Consider the following 17,939-nt stretch of genomic DNA (forward strand, 5'->3'; position numbering starts at 1 on the left):
CTTGACCACTATGGCCTTGTAGTACAGCCTAAAATCTGGTGTGGTGATGCCCCCAACTTTGTTTTTATTATTAAGAACTGCCTTAGGGTATACAGTGTTTTTTTCTGGTTCAATACAAAACACAAGCATTTTTTCCAAGTCTTGAAAACAGGATGTTGGTATTTTAGTAAGGATGACGTTGAATCAGTAGATTACTTTGGGAAGTATAGACATTTTAACAATGTTGATTCTTCCCAGCCATAAGCATGGTATGTTCTTCCATTTGTTAAAGTCCTCTGTTATTTCCTTTTTCAGGGTTTCATAATTTTCTTTATAGAACTCCTTCACCTCTTTTGTTACGTATACTTCTAGATATTTCATTTTCTTTGGGGGTATGGTGAAGGGAGTTGTATCCTTAATTAGCCTCTCATCTGGGCTGTTTTTTGGTGTATACAAAGACAACTGACTTGTGGACATTGATTTTATATCCTGAATACAATATATATTACTGTATTTTTTGATGACTTCCAAGAGTATTGTGGTTGAGTCTTTGGAGTTCTCTAAGTATAAGATCATGTCGTCAGCAAAGAGGGAGAGTTTGACCTCCTCTGCCCCAATTTGGATGCTGTTTATTTCCTTATCTTGCCTAATTGTATTGGCTAGAACTTCCAGCAGTATGTTGAATAGTAAGGGTGACAGAGGACAACCTTGTCTGGTTCCAGTTATAAGTGGAAAAGCTTTCAGTTTAACTCCATTCAGTAAAATATTAGTTGTGGGTTTGTTTATAGATACCTTCAATCAGTTTAAGAAACGTGCCACCTGTGCCTAAACTCTTCAGTGTTGTAATTAGAAAAGGACACTGGATTTTATCAAATGCTTTTTCTGCATCTATTGAGAGGATCATATGGTCTTTGTTTTTGCTTCTGTTAATACGGTGGATAATGTTTATGGACTTGCGTATGTTAAATCAGCCTTGCATTCCTGGGATGAAACCTACTTGATCATGATGTATGACTTTTCTGATGATAAGCTGTAATCTATTGGCTAGGATTTTGTTGAGAATTTTTGCATCTATATTCATTAGTGAAATTGGTCTAAATTTCTCCTTTTTAGTTGGGTCTTTTCCTGGTTTTGGTATCAGGATGATGTTTGCTTCATAGAACAGGTTGAGGAAGATTCTTTCCTCCTCAATTTTTTGGAATAATTTCTGCAATATAGGAATAAGCTCTTCTTTGAAGGTTGGATAGAATTGTGGTGTGAAGCCATCTGGACCAGGGCTTTTTTTTTTTTGTTGGGAGATATTTTATTGTTTCTTTGATCTCAGTGCTTGAAATTGGTCTGTTCAGGAGCTCTATTTCATCCGTGCTAAGTCTAGGGAGAGGGTGTGATTCCAAATATTGATCCATTTCCTTCATATTATCAAATTTCTGGGCATAGAGTTTCTGGTGGTATTCCGAGATGATCTCTTGTATCTCTGTGGCATCAGTTGTTCCCTTTATCATTTCTGATTGAGGTTACTTAGAGATTTTACTTTTCTATTTCTAGTTAGCGTAGCCAAAGGTTTATCTATTTTTTTCCAAAAAACCAACTCCTCGTTTCATTAATTTTCTGAATGATTCTTTTGTTTTCAATTTCATTAATCTGATTTAATTTTGGATATTTCTTTTCTTCTGCAGGGTTTAGGCTTAGATTATTCTTCTTTTTCCAATTCTAGAAGATGGCTTGTGAGTTTGTTGATGTGCTTTCTTTCTCTTTTTTGAATTTAGGCATCTAAAGCAATAAATTTTCCTCTCAGAACTGCTTCTGCAGTATCCCACAGGTTTTGGTAGCTTGTGTCTTCATTGTTGTTAATACTCAAGGAAGTTAATGATTTCCTTTTTTTTTTTTTTTTTTGGCCGGGGCTGGGTTTGAACCCGCCACCTTCGGCATATGGGACTGGCGCTCTACCCCTTTGAGCCACAGGTGCTGCCCAATGATTTCCTTTTTTCTTTCTTTCTGCACCCAACTGTCATTCAGCATAAGATTGTTTAACTTCCATGCCTTTGTGTGAGGTTCAACATTTTTCTTGGAGTTGAGTTGCACATTTAGTGCCTTGTGGTCTGAAAAGATGCAAGGTAAATTTTCAATTCTTTTGATCCTGTTGAGGTTTGTTTTGTGTCCTAGGATATGATCAGTTTTGGAGAATGGGAATTGTCTCCATGGGACACATGAGAAGAATGTGTATTCTTTACCTTTGGGATGGAGTGTTCTACATATGTTTATCAAGCACAGTTATTCTAGGGTCTCATTTAAATCTCTTATATCTTTGTTTAATTTATGTTTAGAGGATCTGTCCAGCTCTGAGAGAGGGATGTTAACGTCCCGTTATCATGGTGTTACAGGATATCATATTGCTCAGACTAAGGTCTGTTTCAAGAATCTGGGTGCATTTAAATTGGGGGCATCAATATTTAGAATTGAAATGTCTTCTTGTTGTATTTTTCCCTTGACCAATATGAAATGACCATCATTGTCTTTTTTGACTTTAGTTTCTTTAAATCCACATGTATCTGAACATAAGATTGCGACCCCTCTTTTCTTCTGAATTCCGTTTGCCTGAAAAATTGACTTCCAACTCTTAACTCTGAGTTTTAATTTGTCTTTTGATGTGAGGTGTGTTTCCTGCAAATAGATGGCTTGTGTTTTTTGGGGGCTGGGGCTGGGTTTGAACCCACCACCTCTGGCATATGGGACCGGCGCCCTACTCCTTGAGCTGCAGGCGCCGCCAATGGCTTGTGTTTTTTAATCCAATCAGCCGGTCTATGCCTCTTCAGTGGAGAATTCAAGCCATTGACATTTATTTATTTATTTATTTATTTATTTATTTATTTATTTATTTTTGAGGCAGAGCCTCAAACTGTCGCCCTGGGTAGAGTGCTGTGGCATCACAGCTCACAGCAACCTCCAACTCTTGGGCTTAAGCAATTCTCCTGCTTCAGCCTCCCAAGTAGCTGGGACTATAGGCGCCCGCCACAATACCTGGCTATTTTTTGGTTGTGGTTGTCATTGTTGTTTGGCAGACCCGGGCTGGATTCTAACCTGCCAGTTCTGGTGTCTGTAGCTGGTGCCTTATTTACTTGAGCTACACACACCGAACCAGCCATCGACATTTATTGAGATAATTGATAGGTGTGGTAGCATTCTATTCATCTTATTTTGTGAAAGTCCATTGCTTAGTTTTGTCTTTTGCATCATTGTGGAAGCTAGGTTCTGTCCTTTAATTTTAGGACTGCTTATGTAGTCTAGATGGTTTTTGTCAGATATAGGCATCCCGTGGCTTACTTGCTTATTTTTCTTAACTATATTTTGAATAGAAATGTGTGTGTGTGTTTAAATTGTGATGAAATGTATTTCATCAATTTTTTCTTACTGGTTAGTGCTTTTTACGTTCAAAAAAATTGTCACCTACTTTGAGCGTGGCGTAGACACTCGCATGTTTTACTGTAGAAGCATTGTGGTTTTGCTTTAATAAGTAGGTCCCCAATCCATTTCGGTGTGAGGTGGGGCTCGAGGGTTTTTTCCTCTTGTGATAATTCAATTTTCACAACACTGTTATTAAATATGTGTTCCGGGGCGGCGCCTGTGGCTCAGTGAGTAGGGCGCTGGCCCCATATGCCAAGGGTGGCGGATTCAAACCCAGCCCCGGCCAAACTGCAATAGCAAAAAAAAAATAGCCGGGCGTTGTGGCGGGCGCCTGTAGTCCCAGCTGCTCGGGAGGCTGAGGCAAGAGAATTGCGTAAGCCCAGGAGTTGGAGGTTGCTGTGAGCCGTGTGACGCCAGGGCACTCTACCGAGGGCGGTACAGTGAGACTCTACAAAAAATAAATAAATAAATAAATAAATAAATACGTGTTCCTTTCCCTATTGAATTGATCTCACACCTTCGTTGAAGTCTAATTGACCATTAAGTGTAGGCCTATTTCTGAACTTTATCCCATTTTTTATCTGTTTATATTGATGTTAGCAACATTGTGTTCTGAATGTCATAGTTCTAAAGTAAGCCTTAAAATTAATGTATCCTTCACCCTTGTTCTTTTGGAAGAATGGTTTGATTACACTAATCCTTTTGCATTTTCATGTACATTTCAGAACCCGCTTGTTAATTTCTGGAAATAAATAAAAAGGAAATTATGCCAAGATTTTATTAGGATTGTGTTGAATCTATGTTGAATTAGGAAAATTGACATGTTAATAATATTAAAACTCAACATTGTTAAGTTGACATCTTAACAAAATGACCATGGTATGTATTTTCACTTATTTAGGGCTTTAATTTCCCTCAGCATTGTTTTGTGCCCTTTAATGAGAGGGCTCTTTTTTTTTTTTTTTTTGGAGACAAGAGTTTCATTATGTTGCCCTTGGTAGAGTGCCAGTGATGTCACAGCTCATAGCAACTGTAAACTTTCGGGCTCAAAGGATTCTCTTGCCTCAGCCTTCTAAGTAGCTGGGACTACAGGCACCCACCACAATGCTCGGCTATTTTTTTGTTGTTGTTGTCATTGTTTGGCAGGCCCTAGCCAGGTTCGAACCCAGCAGCCCTGGTGCATGTGTCTGGAGCCCTAACCACTGACCTATGGGCACTGAGCCTAGTGAGAGGTTTTATATAGTTTTTGTTAAAAGTATTAATAAATTTAAAAAATTCTATTGCAAATAGCAATTTTATCATGTATTTCATTTGTTGCCATTACATAGGAATGCATTTTTTATATTTATACTGTATCTTGTGATGTTGCTAAATTTATTCATTATTTCTGGAAGCTGCAGCTTCTTGGGCCTTTTCTGTTTAGGTGACCATTTCTGGTATGCGCCTGCTGTGTCTGCATCTGGCCTCATCATGCTGCCTGTGGAGCACCCAGTAGACGCACGAGTGAGAGGAACGCTGGGTCCTTCCTTGTCCCTGATCTCAGGGCAAGGCGTTTAGTCTTCCACTGAATGTTTGATATTAGCTTTAGATTTTATTGTAGCTGCTCTTTATTTATTTATTTTTTTCCTTTGAGACAGAGCCTCACTTGCTCACTTTCGGTAGAGTGCCCTGACGTTTTAGCTCACAGCAAGCTCAAACTCTTGGGTTCAAGTGATCCTCTTGCCTCAACTCCCCAAGTAGCTGGTATTATAGGCACCCACTACAACGCCCGGCTATTTTTAGACGGGGGGTGGGGGGAGGTTCTCCCTGTGTCTCAGGTTGGTCTCAAACCTGTGTGCTCAGGCAATCTACCCTCCTCAGCCTCCCAAGTGCTAGGATTACAGGCATGACCCACCGCGCTTGGCCTTGTTCTTTATTTGTTGAGAACATTCCCTTCTATTCCTGGTTTGCTGAGAGTTCAAATGAATGTTTTTGTCACACACTTTTCCTACAGCCGATGGAGGTGATAGGATTTTTTCCTTTATTTTGTTACTGTGGTGATTTACACTAACTGATTTAACGTTAGCTAAGCTTAGATTGTTGACATGAACCTCTCTTGTTATGATATATTACCCTTTTGGTATATTGCTGAATTCAATTTGTTAATATTTTGTTAAGGATTTTTTTATCTGTACAGGACTTTGGTCTAATTTTTCTTTTATCGTACTTGTCTTATTTTGGCAGCAAGGTTCTGCTGGTCGTCTTCTCTATTTCTGAAAGGGTTTGTGTAAGATTGGTATTATTTCTTTAAGCATTTGGTAGAATTCATCTGTAATCCACTAGCACCTACCATTTCCCGGTAGAGAGGTTTTTAATTATAAATTCATATTTTTCACTTCTTCTTATATCAGTTTTAGTAACTTTTGTTTGTGAAAGAACTTTTGTTTCATCTGCATTTTCTAAATGCTGGGTTTACGTCATTTTGATAGTCCCCGTTATCTTTGTAATGTTTGTAGGGTCTACAGGAATGCCCTTCTCACTTCTGAGGTTGGCAAGTCTCGCCCTCTCCTTCCCTTGTCTTCTTTCTTTTCTGGTTAGTCCACTGGGAAATTGAAAATTTCCAGGTTAACTTTGTGTTTAATTAATTCTTTACAATATGTCCATTTATTTTCTTCCAGTTTAATATGCACTTCTTTTTTCTAGCTTCTTTTTTAACAGATGGGGTCTCATACTGTTACCCAGGCTAGAGTGCAGTGGTGTCATCACAGCCTGCAGCTCCTGCCTTAGCTTCCTGAGTAGATGGGACTACAGGTGTGCCCCAATGGACCTGACTAATTTAAAACATTTTTTAAACATGGGAGTTTTTTTTTTTTCTTTTGAGGCATTGAGTGCTGTGACGTCATAGCTCACAGCAACCTCAAACTCTTGCTTTAGCTCAAGCAAGCTGTATTTTTGCCTCAGGTTCCTAAGTTGCTGAGACTACAGGCACCTGCCACAACACCCAGCTGTGTTTTAGAGATGGGTCTTGTTCTTGCTCAGGCTGGTCTTGAACTCCTGAGCTCAGGCAACCTTCCTGCCCTGGCCTCCCAAAGTGCTAGGATTACAGTCATGAGATACTGTGCCCTGCCTCTTCTAGCTTCTTAAGGTGGATTTTTAGATCATTGATTTTTTTTTTTTTTTTTAGAGACAGTCTCGCTTTACAAAGTCTCACTTTACCACCCTCGGTAGAATGCCATGACATCACACGGCTCACAGCAACCTCCAACTCCTGGGCTTACGCGATTCTCTTGCCTCAGCCTCCTGAGCAGCTGGGACTACAGGCGCCTGCCACAATGCCCAGCTATTTTTTTTTGGTTGCAGTTTGGCCAAGGCTGGTTTTGAACCTGCTACCCTCGTTATAGGGGGCCGGCACCCTACTCACTGAGCCATAGGCGCCACCAGATCATTGATTTTTTTATTTTTAGGCTTCTCTCCTATGTAAAGTTTTATAGTTTTAAATTTCTTTATAATCCCTGCTTTAGCTGCATTCTGTACATTTTAATAAGTTGTTGTTATTATTTTGCAGTTTTTGGCCGGGACTGGGTTTGAACCTGCCACCTCCGGTATATGAGGCTGGCACCCTATTCCTTTGAACCACAGGCACTGCCCATAAGTTATATTTTTTGTTGTAACCTCTTCAGGATTGTTTAGTCTGCTTTAATCCTATCCCATAAAATTTTATTTCAAATACTGTATTTTTTAGTTCCAAAAAAAATTTTTTTTTGGAGTTTGAGAGCCTTAATCTTTTTGCTTATTATGTCCATTATTTTCTCTAACTCTCTTTTTTTTTTTTTTTTTGCAGTTTTGGCCAGGGCTGGGTTTGAACCTTTGAACCCGCCACCTCCGGCATATGGGGCCCGCATCCTACTCCTTTGAGCCACAGGAGCCTCCTTTCTCTAACTCTTTGAATCTATTTATTGTCATTGTTTTAAAGTCTTTGTTACTTTAAGCATCTTTGTTTTCTCTGAGTCTGTTTCTACTGACTTCTTTTTTTCTGGTTGTGAGTTACCTTTTTCTGCTCCACTATTTTGTTTTTGGTATGATAGATATTGTGGGAACAATGCCATTGAAAGTCTTGATTTTGTCTTCCTCTCTTGAAAAGTGTTGTGCTTTGTTCTGGCAAGCAGTTGATTTACTTGTGATTTGGTAGGGGCCTTTGGGGGCTTATTTTTAAGCACTACCTGCAATAAGGAAAGCCCTTATTCTGGAGCACTTACAGCCCTGCTCCCATGGCAGGGCCTTAATGGATTCTCCCTCGAATTGCCCCTTTTCTCTCCTATCTAGGCTTTGGACTCTTCCATTCACCTCTGCTGCCAGTGGCGTTCTCTGCCAGGCCTTGCGGAGGTCTGTCTTGACACCTCAGCCAAGTATCTGGTCAAATGCTCACTGTCCTCTAGAGTCACTTCTCTGTGCAGCTGCACCTGTCTGTGCCCCAGCCCACCCATGTCAGCAGCCCTTGCAGACCATTCAGCCTCTGGACTGGCCTTCCTGACTCACTGTCTGGGTTGCCAGGTTGTGCTCGACTCATGTGTCTCCTGGTGCTGGTGGGCACCACCCCACATTGCCTGCCCCTGGGTCTGATCCTCTGCCATCTCCTTGAGCAGTGCCACTGCTCGGGGCAGAAGTACAGCTGTCTCCATTGCCTTTTCATTTAAAGAAATGCTTCCTTTTTATCTTCTGCTTTTGTATTGTGTTTTGTGTTCTTTCAGTTCATACTTCCTTTCAAAAATGGCTCATCCTTTCATTTCTGATTCTCATTTTGAATTCTTTTTCCTCTTCTCAGGTTTTTTCTTCAGTCACCCTGTCTGTAATTTATAGGCCAAAGTCTTCACCTGCTTGTGTGCATCTTTCTGCAGCTCTCTGTCTGGGCCATGCTCCTCTTCATTTTCTTGGGCCCTTCTTCCTCCTTCCTTTTAAGTGGCTGAGTCTGCCCTGTGAGTGATATGCAGGTGGCTTTGTATGCCGCTGCAGCCTGAGTGCCCCTTTTTGCCATCATAGGGGTGTCTTGTTGCTGGAGGGGAGGATGGGGACGGGGGTGACCACCTCTGTGTGGTTGGAGGTTGGAGATGTTGAGTGAACTTGCTTAGCATAATATGGGTCCAAATGTTTGTAAGTGGAGATTTAGGCATATGGGTGTATGTACACACACATGGGTCTCCATGCTCGTGGGGTGGCCTCCCTGAGAAGGTGCATGGTGTCGGCCGGCTCCACGTGCAGCTCTGTGTGATTGGTCACATGACCACTGCCTGTCGCTTGCCAGATGGCAGCTCTTACATCACGGAGCCAGGGTACCAGCAGCAACCCAATCTCACCCCAGGTGTGCCTCAGCTGCCCTATGGAGCCACTGTGCTTCCTCCTTGGATGAGATGAGCAGGGAGTGATGGGGGCGTGTGGGAGAGCTGCCTGTGGTGGACACTCAGGGCATGGGCACAGAAGCGTTGACCTTGATATCTCAACTGCCCGCCCCTGCTGGGTGGCCCTGCCCTTGCCCCAGGCCAAGCACAGTCACCTGCCAAGGTGATAAACATGGGAAGCTGAGAGGGAAGTGCCTCCCGCTGTTTAGGGAGCACTATTCTGTCCTTGTTCTCTTGAATAAACCTTTTTAGCAACTTTTCAAAACAGGAAAGGAAATAGCAAGGACAGGGCTGGCTGCCACACGGTGAAGGCCTCTTGTCCCCCATCTCTCAGTGTGGCCCCCCGGAATGGGGGAGAGGTGACAGGGAGCAGAGAGCTGTGTGCCAGGTTGTACTATATCCTCAGGCCAGCCCAGGAGACAGGTGCCCAGCTGTGCCTTGGTGCGAGGCCCCCCACAGTAGCTGTGGCTGGCCTTCTCAGGAGGACCCAGGAGGCTTACTGCTTCCCTTTGAGGGCTGGGGCTGAGCCCAGGGCCTTTGTTGCTCCTCTCTGGCTACCAAAGGCCTTTTGGGGCCTCAATACAGCCAAGGAAGGCGCTGTGCGAGGAGCAGAGCCTGCCCTGCCTGTGGACACTGATGTGGCAGGTTCCCACTCAGACTTGGCTGGCCCCTCTGCACCCTTGTTTGCTGTGAGTGGTCTGGGTCTGGTTGGGCTTGTGGTAACCATGCTGTCCCTCCTTTCTCTCTCGGCAGGAAGTCTAAGGCAAAGCCTAATGGCAAGAAGCCTGCAGCAGAGGAGAAGAAGGTGTATCTGGAGCCGGAGCACACCAAGTCCAGGATCACTGACTGCGAGTTCAGGGAGCTGGTGGTGCTGCCCCGTGAGATCGACCTCAACGAGTGGCTGGCCAGCAATAGTGCGTGACCCTCCCCAGCCCCATCCTTCAGGGCCCCCCAGAGCTAGTGCTCAGCAGACACTCCCCCCCCCAAACCGTCTGGGGCCTGAGAACAGATGGCCACTCCCCAGCCAAGCACATACGCTAGTAGCTCAGATGCAGGTGGCCTGGATGTGGCTTGGACGTGGCCTTCACCTCTGTTCCTTCCCTTCTCTTTCAGCAACGACGTTTTTCCACCACATCAACCTGCAGTACAGCACCATTTCTGAGTTCTGCACAGGGGAAACGTGCCAGACAATGGCCGTGTGCAACACGTGAGTAGCACCTGCTGACAGTGGGGTCCTCTTGAGAGGCTCCTGTCCTCCTGGCTCCATTCTCACCCAGAGGTGGGGTCTTGGGACAGGCTTTGCTCTGCAGTGTCCTCCAGTCCCTGGGGAGCAATGGCCTAGGCATGCGGGTTCCCTTTGGGGCACAGAAGGTGCTGGGGCTGGCAGGGCTGGCAGGCTGTGTCTCTGGGACAGAGATGTTTCCAGGGGCCCCATTGCAGTGGAAGGCACATCTGCACTGCCCCCTGTGAGGGCTCTGGCTGGACCGAGCAGCTTGCTTTGTCCCTGTAGCCACTGGCGGCTCTCTCTGGGAAACCGCTCACATTGTCTCAGAGGGGTGCCTAGGACCCACTGGCATCAAGGGCTGCCACACAGCATGGGCCTGCTGCCAGCCCTGTGGATATGAAAGCAGCTGTGGGGGCTACAGGTGGGGGCTGGCTCTGCTGGGGTTCAGCCAAGGCTGTGGGCTGAGGAGGGTCAGAAGTTCCTTTCTGATGTCTCTGTGTTAGGGCTGTGCAGGGTGGGGCAGGCAAATACTTGGCTCAAGAATCTCCGCCCTGGCAGGCGGCAGGCGTCCCGTCAGCTTCAGCCCTCATGGCTTGGATGGGTCACAGCTTTATTCTGGGTGACGTTGGGGCAAGTACAGATGACTGCCAGATCTGCATCCTTGGTCCTCCCAGGAAGGTCAGGTGTCAGCCAGGCACACAGCCCAGTGAGGGCGGGGACAGGAGAAAGCTTATGTAGGGGGTGGGGAGCAGCTTTGACCCGAGGCACAGGTGGTGCTAGATCCAGAGGCTGCAAGGGCAGTGCCTGAGGGCTGTGTGTCCGGCAGGACTTGAGGACGCTTGCTGTTCAAACACTGTCCAAGGTACTCAGTGGGGGTGGGCAGGAGCTAGCCCCCTCTTCACCCTTTGATATTCAGTTGTCCACAAAAGGGTTGAAAGATCCTAGAGGTTGAAAGCTGGAGAGAGAGAATAGGGTGTGGTGGTTGGCAGACCTGCATCTGGATGCTGGCTATGCATATGACGCTGGAGAGTGAAGGCCGCCTGGCCTGGAGAGCTTGTTTTCTCTGTAGTCCTGCTTTAATGGGTCATTGTAGATGCTTGTGAATTAACCTTGAGTGAAACGTCTTCCTACAAAGGATCATCTGAGGTCAAGGGGTAGGAACTCACTCAGATTGGTGTAAGAGCTCAGGGAGGTTCTTAAAGGGCCTCAGGGCCACCTGCTGTCCCCCCGCCAGCTGGTGTGTCTGGGACTGAAGTTGTGCTACCCTACTGGAGCCTACGGGGGAGGGGGTGTAAGGTGGGAGGGGGTGCCAGGTGGGGCAGGAGAGCTGGGCAGACCTTGCACATGGTAGCAATCTGGCCTCAGAGCTTCCTACAGAGACACAAACCTGCAGATTATAGGGCTAAGCAGAGCCAGGCAGGATCAGCCTGCAGATATGCATGTACAGATGCCTGGCGACCCCAGTGCTGAGAACTGGACGTGAAGAATAAGCCCTCAGAGCCCTAGGACAACGGCGTGTGCAGAGACACTGGTTGGAGGAGCCAAGGTTCTCGCTAGAAATCTGGGGGCCTGAAGGTGGTTCCACATGGAAGTGCTGAAAGAAAGGGTTGTTCCCCCCAGATTTCTGCATCCAGCAATAGTGTCCTTCAGGGAAGAAGGTAGAGGGCCAGGGGCCCTCTGCCAGCATACCTGCTAAAGAGGCACCACAGAGGATTCTTGTAGTAGAAGGCAACCTGGGTGGCAGGACAAAGGAAGAACCACAGAGATGGAATGGAATTGGCTGTCCTCCTTTGGAGTTGTTGAAGACACATTGACAGGTGACAGTGAGGTCTTGTCTGAGGGCATTCAGTCTGCAGGTGAGGTCAGAGGATGACAGGTAGGTGGGGCCATGAGGTGGGTGGCTGTGTGGAGGTTAGGATGCCTCTGCAGCCCTTCCAGCAGCCTCAGAAAAAGTTGTATGAAGAGATCGTTACAATCATAAATAGGTAAAAGGTAGTACTAAAAAATATTTTAAGTGGCCCAAAAGAAAGCAGGAGAGAAGAAATGCTACAAGGAATGAAAAACAGAAAACAAGTATAGCAAACCTAAATCCAAAGAGGTCAGTAACTGAATGGTATAAACATGCCAATCACATGGGAGAATTCATAAGAGCAGATTTTTCTTGAGCCAGGTGTATGGTATCTGTAAGAAACTCACTTGTCTTATTTTGTCTGGGCTTCTGTAGCAAAATGTCATAGACTACGGTGGCTGCTTAATAACAGAATCTTATTTCTTGCAATCCTAGAGTTTGAAACTTCTGAGATCAAGGTGCAGCCAGAGGCAGTATCTGGTGAGGCCTCTCCTTGGGTCCCAGGCAGGGTCTTCATAGGGCAGGAGTGGTAAGGGGGCACCAGTCCCCCTTGAGAGGCTGCACTTTCATGGCCTCAGCACCTCTGAAAGGCCCCACCTAATGCCACCGCCTGGGGAGCAGGGCTGCCAGGTGGACTTCGGGGGACACAGACGTTCCTGTGTAGCATCCCTGTGAACACAGTGATGTGGGTGATTAAAAGTTAGGGTGAAAGAGATGTACCTGGAAAACTGCTTGTGAGAGCTAGGCACAGCTGCAGCCATGCTGGAGAAGGAAGATGGCCAGGAATAAGAGACACTTATTTACAGAGGGGCCAGCTCATCAGGAGGTGCTGACCTAACTGTGCGCACACCAGCCAACAGAGCTCTCAGCACAAAGCAAGCTGGCAAGACCCTAAAGGGAGCCAACGGAGACCCCATCATTCCTCCCTTAGGGACAGACAGAACCTAGTAGGCAGGAGGTCAGCGTGAGTGTGGGGTCAGGATGACACCATCATCCCAGTCCTTAGGGTTGACGTTACCTCCTGTCTACCAAAATAGGTGACACCTCACAAAAGGGGCACGTCACACAGTTTCAGGGGTTGAAGTAACGTGGGTTCCCAACCTTAGTGCAGTCACTCTGGAAATCAGGAACAGAAAGATAACAGGAGAAAGTTTCAAATACATGGAAATTAACACACTTCTAAATAATCCATGGGTTAGAGAGGAAGTCTTGAGGGAAATTAGAAAATATTTTAAACTGTGCACAAAGGATTTGATGCTTATTTCAGAGAAAGAATATCTGAACTCTATAATCTAAGCTTCAATCATAAAAAGCTAGAAAAAGAGCAAAATAAACCGAAATCAAGCAGAAGAAAGGAAATGAGAGCAGAAATCAGTAAAATTGATTTCTGAGAACAATGGGAGAAATCCAGGGAACCAAAATATGATTACTTCAATAGATCAGTAAGACTGATGATCTTTAGTAAGATACTGAGAGGGAAGGTATAGATTATTGGTAAAGAGGCAGATCACTGTGAACCTAGTGGATGTTAGGAGTATAATAAACATTGCAAAAAAACCCCTCAATGCACACAGTTATAAATTCTACAGTTTAGCTTAAATGGACCAATTCCTTGGAAAGCATAAAGTATCAGCCAAGGCAGGCAATGTAGCAAGGCAAGAAAAAGGAATAAAATGCATCAATTTAGAAAAAACAAAACAAAACTACAGTAGTCTTTCTCCACAGTCAACCATGATCTGAAAGTAGTAAATGGAAGATTTCAGAAATAAACAATTCACAGGTTTTAAATTGTGCTCCATTCTGAATAGGGTAATAAAATCCCAATTCCAGCTCTGTCCCTGCTAGGATGTGAATCCTCCCTTTGTCTAGCTTCTCCATGTTGTGATGGTCCTGCCCATTAGTCATTAGGTGTCTCTGTTAAGTCACCTGTCCCAGGATGACTGAGCTTGTGTTCTTGTCACCTTATTTGGTTAATAATAGCCCCAAGGTGCAAGAAGAGTGATGCTGGCAATTTGGAGATGCCAAAGAGAATCCGTAAAGTGCTTCCTTTAATGAAAAGGTGAAAGTTTTCAACTTAATAAGGAAAGAAAAGATGTGTATGCTCAGGTTGCTAAGATTTACGGTTAAGAACGAGTCTTCTATTTGTGAAATTGTGAAGAGGGAGAAAGAATTCTTGCGAGTTTTGGTGTCATACCTCAAACTGCAAAAATTACAGCCACAGTGTGTGTTAAACTGCTGAGTTTAGATGGAAAAGACATTAAAGTTGTGGGTGGGAGACATGAGCAGAAATGTGCCAAGTCATTGGCAGCGTGTTGAGCCAGAAACTGTCACGCCTGTACTCAGACTCAAAGAGCCACAGAGACCAGCAACTCCAGCCGTGTACTGGGAATGAGTGTCCTGCTTCATATTACCCCGTTTCCCCGAAAATAAGACCTACTTACAGGAAAGATGTGACATCCCCTGAAAATAAGACCTAGCGCATCTTTGGGAGCAAACCTTAAAATAAGACACTGTCTTATTTTCGAGGAAACGGGGTAGTGATTGTTAACCTGTTACTATGCTTTTTAAACTTTATCATGGGTGTGTGTTGGGAGAACATAGTGTAGGTAGAGTTGCAGGCATCCACTGAGGGTCTGCAACACACCCTCATGTGTAAGGACAAATTGCTTTGACCTTGTTTGCACACAGTGTGGTTGTGAAAACTTCAGGAATTCCAGGAAAAAAACGAATAAATAAATTTAGCAAGGCTAACACACATATTAATCATAGTTCCATATACTGGCAGTGTACAATTGGAAACTAAAATTACTTTAAAAAATATTCACAGTAGCTGTAAAAGCAATGAGATACTTAGGTATAAACTTAACAAGATAATCACAAGATCTGTACCCTGTAAACTACAAAATGGCAATGCAGGAAATCAAAGATCTGCTTAAAGGGGAGAGACATGCTATGGTCATCAGTTGGAAGCCTCAACATTCTGAAAATATAAATTCTCCCCCAAGTCGATATATTGATTTAATGCATTCCCAATCAACATTGTAGCAGTTATTATAGATATAAGTCAGCTAATTCTAAAATTTAAAAAGAGCAAAGTAATTGAAATAGCTATAACAATTTTGAAAAAAGAGTGAAATCGGAGGAAACCCACAATTTTAAGATTTACTTTAAAGCGGCAATGATTAATTTGTGGATGTCAGCAGAGGAATGACACATAGGTCAATGGACCAAGGTAGAAGAGTCCAGAAGGGCCCACCCTAACTCAGCCCTCTGAGTTTGGACGGAACATGGGGACAGCAACTCAGTGGTGAAAGGGTAGTCTGTCAGACAAGTGCTGACACAGACAGCCCCGACCTGCATGTCACACCTCATGCATGGCTGCAGATTGCAGCCCTGGAAGGAGACTCCCCGACCTGCATGTCATGGGTTGACTTCACCCATGGGGAGCCTACTGAGGGAAGAATCAGTGAGTAGGGCTTGGTCGACATTTAGAGCTTTTGTTCTGAGAAAGCACTTTAAAGAAAAAGAAAAGACAAACTACAGGCTGTTAGAGAAAATACTGGTGAACCCTGTGTCACACTGAGCAATAGTGTCCAGGGTATATGAGGGACACAGAGCTTTGAGAGGCACAAAATAAAATGTATAATCATGGTGATCTCAAAATGATCGCCATGACATTTTACATACCTTTGCATTGTTATAAACCATTTTCTTTAAGTGCTGGAAGCTCACTTTTGTAGGTGTAAATGGATTCATTAGGGCTGGAAAACATCTGTGGGTGAGATTTTTACTGTAGGGAGCGGGAGACAATCACACAGGGCCAGGTGGGACTGCAGGTGCAGGGGTCACAACTTTAACCGAATGGTGGCATTGGCTGTGCTGGTGGACACATTGTCATGGTGCAAGATGGTCCCCGCAACTACCCTTGGCCACCGTTCTTGAAGCTTCCTGGAAAAGTTTGGTGGGCGCAACTATGCATGTCAGTGGTTAGTAATATTTCTTTGTTCCCCCAGAAGAACAGCTGCAACGTCACCCTTTTAGAGGAAAAAGGTACTGCCATTTTCTTTCTTTTGGGCCTCGTAAAAGAAAAGCCGTACTGTGGGCTGAGGCTTACTCTCTGGGTGACACTGGTAAGTCCCGGTGTCACCACCAGTGACATGTCAGGCGCATGTGGACCTGCTTGTGTCGGGTCCCACTGGCATTTCTCACATTGCTCAGCATGAGTGTGCCTTTGCTCCTGTCAGAGTGAGAGGTGCTGTCGGGGTGAAACTGTCCTGACTTGAAGGCAGTGATGCAGGGTTCTCGACCCTGCCTGCAACCCACCTGTGCACTGCACACTGCTTTGGTGCCCTGAAATGTTCTCCTCAGTCACTGCGGTCTCCAGATGCCCACTCCTCTCCTTGTTTCCCAGTAAAGTTTGGTCTCTTCTAAATTCTTGAAACCACTGAAAAATTGTCACACAGGAACGAGTAAGGTCCCCAAGAGCCCATTGCAAATGCTCGAGACTTTGAGATTCCTTTAACCCACTTTTAAAATCATAGAAAATTATCACACAGAAGTGCTTTCTTCCTGGTTCCATAGCTGATGCCCACTGTGTGCTGTGGACAGACAAATGAAGCCTTCCAGTGGCATCATGAGCTGAGCAGGTTGAAACTTGCTCAGGAGTGTCAGAAGGAACACCACTCTCGCCTGTATTTCCTGGAGGTGGAACAATGAACCGTAACAAAGTCTTTCTAGAAACTTTCTTAGTGACCTTCATGTGAAGAACTCTCACAACTCGTCAATAAGAAAACAAAGTCCAACTAAATGTGGGCAGAGGACGTGACTGCTCACTAAAGAGGTGTGAGAGGATGCACCCCCTATTACCAGGTGGGGATATGTGGGGTAAACCACGCTGAAGCCAGGTGCAGCAGGCAAGGGGGCAGGTGGTACAGCTCCTTGGGGCAGCACTTGGGCACTTTCTTGGGAGGTAGAACCTACTATGGTCCCTTCCAGGCATCTGCCCCCTAGAAAGGTGGCAACTTCTGTCTACATAGAATTGCAAGGTCAGTGTTGGCCTGCATCTCAGCAGTGAGGCAGTGGACACCTGAGACCCGCACCACAGCATCTCAGCACCACACCCATCTCAAGAGTGTTTTCTGTGTGTGACTCTTTCACATGTGTCTGTCCTGGGGAGAGGCTAGTGTGGCTGGCGGGGACCACATAAGTCACTCTATGCTGACTATGCCTATGGTTACATGAGTCTCCCTAGCCTGCAGTTCAGGGAACTCTGCTGCAAAAGCTCTTAGTCTTACTGTAGATAATTTATAAAGTAAAATGAAAACAGGAAAGCTGAGGGACACAATGCCGACACAGAATAGATGGGACAGCTGCAGTGTACCTGAATGCTTTTCTGCCCAGGTCTTAAATTGTGGTCTCTAGCTGTGTTTTTTGATACATATCTGGGGCCAGGTGCATTTGCAAGTGTGTCAGGCACATCTGCCAGCAGTGTATCAGCCAGCCAGCCAGTCAGCCAGCAGGTGGGTCTCCCAGCGGGTGTGTCACCCAGCAGGTGCAGGAGCAGCTGCAACCAGATGTCTGATTCCTGCCAGAGAGTGCTGGGCCCATCCTGGCTGGGGAGCCATAGGGCAGCGGTGAAGGAAGGTGCTTTGTCCCACACGTGGTTCTGGGGAGCAGATGCTGTGAAGGTCTGACACAGCCTGCAGCCCAGGGCAGGTAGTGGTACAGGGGGAGCAGTGCCTGCCAGTGGACCTGGCTGTGCCTGACCTCCTCAGTCCTGCGAGTCTACATTCTACAAGACGCCCCAGGGTGGGGAGGTAGCCTGGCCGGCCACTTCTCCTGCCAAGGTAGGGTGCTGCAGTGGAAACAGGGCTGGAAGTGGCCCCGCTGCATTCACACTGGTCTCTCAGTGGCTCCGCTAGTTCTCTGAAACGGAGTGGTGACGTCACAGCCCTGTGCCCTGGTGGGCAGTGCCCCAGGTCTCTGGAGGGAGGATATGGCTGAGCACTGTCATATCTTGGAAGACCCAGCGCCTCAGGCCACTCCTATGTCCACTGCTGCAGTCCGGCTGGCTGGCAGGAAAAGGCCCCTGCTACTGCCACCTTGATATCAG

The 17,939-nt window shown here is 45.6% G+C and overlaps 1 protein-coding gene across 1 annotated transcript in view; it reads left to right on the forward strand.

Annotated features, from left to right (window-relative positions):
* The window catches only part of MOB2 (MOB kinase activator 2), a 46,622-nt gene that overhangs the window by 26,817 nt on the left and 1,866 nt on the right, over positions 1 to 17,939 (forward strand). Inside the window, exons 2-3 of the mRNA XM_053561254.1 lie at positions 9,507 to 9,667; positions 9,867 to 9,960. Coding sequence (XP_053417229.1) covers positions 9,507 to 9,667; positions 9,867 to 9,960 — 255 coding nt within the window. The remainder of the gene's footprint in view (positions 1 to 9,506; positions 9,668 to 9,866; positions 9,961 to 17,939) is intronic.

Source organism: Nycticebus coucang, chromosome 14 (genome assembly GCF_027406575.1).
Source record: "Nycticebus coucang isolate mNycCou1 chromosome 14, mNycCou1.pri, whole genome shotgun sequence".
Classification (NCBI taxonomy): Eukaryota; Metazoa; Chordata; class Mammalia; order Primates; family Lorisidae; genus Nycticebus; species Nycticebus coucang.